We start from the raw sequence: 5,004 nt of genomic DNA on the forward strand, positions 1-5,004 counted from the left end.
GACAATTAACTATCGTTCAATAGAGAATTGTAATTGATTGCCATCGGAGAAATTGGTCAGTTTGTGGTACCTGAGAGAAATACATATGTACCTAAAGAGCAATGTTCTATACTAGTATTTACGTTGGTGTATTCATATACTAGTATTTAAGATTAAGTGGAGAACATGCTGGGGTTATAATACGTCGATGATGTACCCACTTGTTGCCTTCAGCCATGACCAAACCATTTCCAAACATGGGATCCCTGTCTTTTGTAAACTAAGTTGTAAATGATAGGAATCCTAAAACAAAAGGGAAAATAGAGGTAATTAATTATAGGCTTTTGGGGGAAGCTGCGTAAAAGTTACTTATGCTTCCACATGTTGAGATCACTTATAATAACTCCACCAATCAAGCTATCATAAAATATCCAATTAAAAGCCCACCATATTAATCCTTCAAATAGTAGTCAACAATATAATATGTACATACAAAACATAGAGCATTTGAAATCAAAATGTTGAATGAGCAAGTTCGTAAGAAATTTGAGAAACAAAATTCAATGTATATGAATCAGTGAGACAAACATGGAAAATTATATACATGAAAAAAAGAAAATTAAAATGGATACGCTAGTTATGAAAGGAATGATTTTCTAATGAATAAAATGTCAAGTTATCTTTAAGAGTTGATGGTCCATTCAGAATTATGTGAAAGATCAATGACAATTCATACAAGCTAGAACTACTAGGAGATTTAGGATTCTCAAAAAACTTGAATGTTGCTGATCTTTCATCATATCTTGACGATGAAGAAAATATTGACTCAAAAACTAGTCTCCTCTCCAACTCTAGGAGAATGATGGTATACACTATGAAGTATGAACCTTTTATGAAATCTAATAAACGAAGACATAAGAACTTGTGCAATCTTTATATCTCTAGATTTTTCTACATGAACTAGAGCAACCTTAATTAATATATCTGGATTTTTAAAAGCCTCTATATTTTTTTATTATTTAGAAGTGCTACAAGAGTAAAATAAATAGTATTCTTCACAAAGTGTTTTAACATGAAGCAAGAAAATGATTTCTTGAGCAACATGCTACATTTTGTTCTACTTTTTTTTTTTCTGTCCCTAATTTAGTTAATATAAAGAGGATATATATAATTCTACTTAAATAACAAAAGTACCAAGAGGGGAGTGATACATTTACTTATTTGATAAAATATAACGTTCTACAATGGCTGAACTATGAGAGGAATTCCATAAGTGGGTCTTAGAGACAACATGATAGTAGGAGAATGATGATAACTAGGGGAGAGTTTAAACTTAAACTTAGTAAGAAGTAGGGTTAACACTATGTTATACTCCATGAAGATCAAGTTCCTACCAATACATGCTCTCCCTCCAAAACCAAAAGGCAAGTACCCCATTGTGTGGTGGCATTCCCCATTGGCATCATTCATGAACCTCTCTGGTTTAAACTTGTTTGCATCATTCCCCCATAATGTCATGTCATGGTGCATTGCTACAACGTCAATCCAAATGTTGGTCCCTTTAGGCACTTTTAAATTATCTACTCGAATATCCTCCTTAGCTTGCCTTTGCACATTTGGAGATGGTGGGTAGAGTCTAAGTGCTTCACTCCTCACCCATTTCATCTGCATGTAAAAGTTACATATAAGACCATATATTTTCTACATTATATTATAAATAAAATAAAATATTAACCCCATTTTAATTTACTCAACTGCAAAATTTTGATTTGGAATTACCTTCTTTAAATCAGCAAGAAAATTGATATCAAGTTCTTCCTTGCCAACAACTTCTTGAATTTCATCTCTCAATTGGTTTTGCCAATCTTCATGCAAAGCTAGAAGCAGTAATGTCCATGTGATTGAAAGTGATGTGGTCTCATAGCCACCAAAGAAAAATGTCTTGCACTCATCAACCAATTCCTTCTTTGTTAATGCCTTGTTCAACTGTCCATAAGTCCCATTATTTTCTTTTAACAAATGACCTAACAAGTCTTGTTGATGTTGTATCTTATCATTTGAATTCATCCTAGCTTCTATGATGGAAAACATGAGCTTGTTAATTTCTTCACCAAGTTTCCTGGTCTCTAGAGTTTTCTTGAGATTGAAAATTTTCTCAAATGGGACCCCCACATATCTATTGGTCTTAAAAAGGGTCATTTGCAAAGTTTTAAGTTGATCAAACACTTTCTTTCCATTTTCATCTCCCATTCCAAAGCTTGCTCTTGCTATGATCTCTCCAGCAGTGGTTACGATCTCTCTTTCAACATCGATTTCGAAGTGCCCGGAGTTTATTTGGGAAATCCAACTTTCTATCATTTTCTTCGTGGAATCAACCATCATTATTGCCATTCTCTACAGGATTTAAAATAATAATAAAAAAAAGATATTTATCAAAAATGTTTTTTGACAAAGTTTTTTGAAGAGAATGAAGTTAGATATACCAACTTAAATTGGATTAACTAATTCACTGCTGGAGGTTTTAGCAAAGAAAATTGAAATCAAGTTTTATAAAAAGCAAACATAATTAATTCTTACATGAGAGTTGGAAGGTGGTCTGCTGGAGGAACATAAGATTGGGAGAAGTAACTACTTTTTTTTTTTTGAAGAGACTAAAATAGAATATATTAACAACACAAAAAGTCCTTCCTGGTACAAGGTGTGTGAAGGAAAAACAAAAGAATCTGTACAATATTTACAAAGTGGGAAAAGAAAAAACAGCAAAAAGAAATACAAAAGAAAAGTGGGAGTAGTAACTACTACTAATATTAATATTGATCATTTAAAAAAAAGCCAACAAATTAGTTTTTACCGTATTAAATAAATACTCCTTCCGTTACTAATTATAAGCAAAATTGACTTTTTAGGTTCATTCAATTAATGATGTATGTGGTCCATATTATGAATCAGATACATCATTAATTGAATAAATCTAAAAAATAAAATTTGCTTAAATATTTCTTCTTACGAGGATACTTTGGAATTTGGATAGCGTATTAAAATATCTATAGAGAGAGTGAGTAAGTTGCACCTTAAGATTAAGTGGAGAAAATGCTGGGGCTATAATATGTCGATGATGTACCCATTTGTTGCCTTCAGCCATGACCAAACCATTTCCAAACATGGGATCCCTGTCTTTTCTAAACACACTAGGTTTTCCCCATGTCTTGGCCAAAACCTTTGTGGACATTTTCTTCAAGAACTCAGGGTCTGTAATGTATAAAAATGGCTCAGTCCCCAACCAGTATATGAAAACTTTCCCTACAAAACCAAAAAACAATGAATTGTTCAACATAATCATTCACTATAGAAAAAATAATTTAAATACAAAAGTTATTAATAAAAAAAAAAAAACAAAAGTTTGTTTTCAATTTTGGCGACGAAAAGTGAGATGATTTATTTTTTTTGGCCTCTAAATCATGATTTGTGAAATGAGAATTGGGTTTTGAAAAGGCAACAAAATATATATTCAACAAAACTATCCACAATCCACATCACTAAGATTTGTTAAGAATAATAAAATGTACAAATTTGTCAACCAAAAACAGCGAAAAAAGCGCAGAAAAACACAGAGAAAAACGATATTATTAGCTTACCGTAAGATTTTTGCCAAGAAGAATAATAAGGAGAAATGGTAGAGTGGATGTCATGGGTAATATCTAAGGCCATGGGCTCACATGAAGAAGAAAAAGAAGATTTAAGGCTTTTATTTCTTTTCATCTCTTTGATGTTTCCAAGTGGAAAACTTGGGGTTGGCCCATCAAATCCACATCTTCTAAGGTTTTGAAATTTTTGGTTAGGTAAAATCCACCAAAAAAATGTTAGAGTTGTGAGCAAGCAAAGACATATAGCAAATATTATTGAAGTGAGTATAACAAGAACTTCTGATAAAGTTACAAACTCCATCTCTTCTCTACCTCTCTCTTTTTCAATTGCTTATGCTATATAGGTGTTATTGTGGTTAGGAATGAAAAAATGTAAATTTGTGTGTATATGAGTAATTATGAAGTTATTTTGGCACTACGAATCATAAAGTTTAGCTTTTGCCAAATGATAAAAACAATTTGTGCAAGTGCAATGGATTAGGGAAAGGAGATTGAGTGACATATAAATCTTAGGCCAATTTTATGAAGTACTAGTGAGCCATGTCTTGTATCATTCATAAGCTAGTTTTACTATTGAAACATGATGTGACATTTTGATTTAATGGTGAAAAAGAAACTTATGCATGATGTAATACCATTTTACCTATGCATATTATATAAAGTCTAAATCTTATATATTTGCAAAGGTAATTTTTTTTTTTTTTTTTACAAAAGACTCAACATTTGTTTAAGAAACCAAAATAGTACGAGACATATACTCACTCAATTTGGCAGAAATTAGTTGACACCAAAATATATATTTTCCCTTAGTGTGCGTGTAGACGTCTATATAGATAAATATTTTTAGTCATCATGAGCTTAGCTCAGTTGGTATGGACAATGCATAAATAAAATATACAAGGTCCGGGGTTCGAATCTCGGCTACCACAAAAAAAAAGATAAATATTTTTAATTTAGAAAATATCATTTTTCACCAATAAAATGATTGTATTTGTCTAAAACTTTTTACACTGTCATATATAGTTTTTAAACTCATTCATCGATTGCTACTTTAATGTCAAACTTATTCGCGGGTTTTTTTGGTTACATTAATTTAATTTATTATTAATTAAGTCCACATCCTACATAGTTAAATAATGTAAAGTTGCAAATTAAAGCTTCTTTTGTTTAGTAAAGACATTGAAAATGAATAGATCTAACCCTATGTGTTCCACTAACAGCAATAGCCACATTGATTGTGTCCAGGAGATTAGTGCAACATTGTCAATACCATCATAGTATTGGGATGCCAAGTTTTCCTTCATGTGAATAATGACACTAATAATAGGTGAATGAACTACACATTGCTATCGCTATATTGTACTGAATGTTCAAAGTATGT

General features: G+C 31.5%; 1 protein-coding gene across 1 annotated transcript; it reads right to left on the minus strand.

The window, feature by feature from the left end:
- Positions 1–1,170: 1,170 nt before the first annotated feature.
- Positions 1,171–4,097, minus strand: LOC146915538 (cytokinin hydroxylase-like). The gene is made up of 4 exons (XM_085717956.1): positions 3,615–4,097; positions 3,050–3,279; positions 1,759–2,373; positions 1,171–1,644 (listed from the first exon to the last, which is right to left on the minus strand). The coding sequence occupies exons 1-4, from the start codon at positions 3,922–3,924 to the stop codon at positions 1,219–1,221; spliced, it is 1,581 nt and encodes a 526-aa protein (XP_085574082.1). The 5' UTR covers positions 3,925–4,097; the 3' UTR covers positions 1,171–1,218.
- Between the last annotated feature and the right edge of the window lie 907 nt (positions 4,098–5,004).

The sequence above is a fragment of the Medicago sativa genome, chromosome 6 (assembly GCF_051527215.1).
Source record: "Medicago sativa cultivar Bolivia chromosome 6, Bolivia_mono, whole genome shotgun sequence".
Lineage (NCBI taxonomy): Eukaryota > Viridiplantae > Streptophyta > Magnoliopsida > Fabales > Fabaceae > Medicago > Medicago sativa.

Bases quoted from the DNA above. Each gene is read 5' to 3' on its own strand.
- LOC146915538 (XM_085717956.1), bottom strand. From the start codon at position 3,924: ATGGAGTTTGTAACTTTATCAGAAGTTCTTGTTATACTCACTTCAATA. The intron at 3,280-3,614 runs GTAAGCTAATAA...TTGGTTTTGTAG, and splicing joins TTCTTGGCAAAAATCTTACG to GGAAAGTTTTCATATACTGG. The intron at 1,645-1,758 runs GTAATTCCAAAT...TTTTACATGCAG, and splicing joins TTCTTGCTGATTTAAAGAAG to ATGAAATGGGTGAGGAGTGA.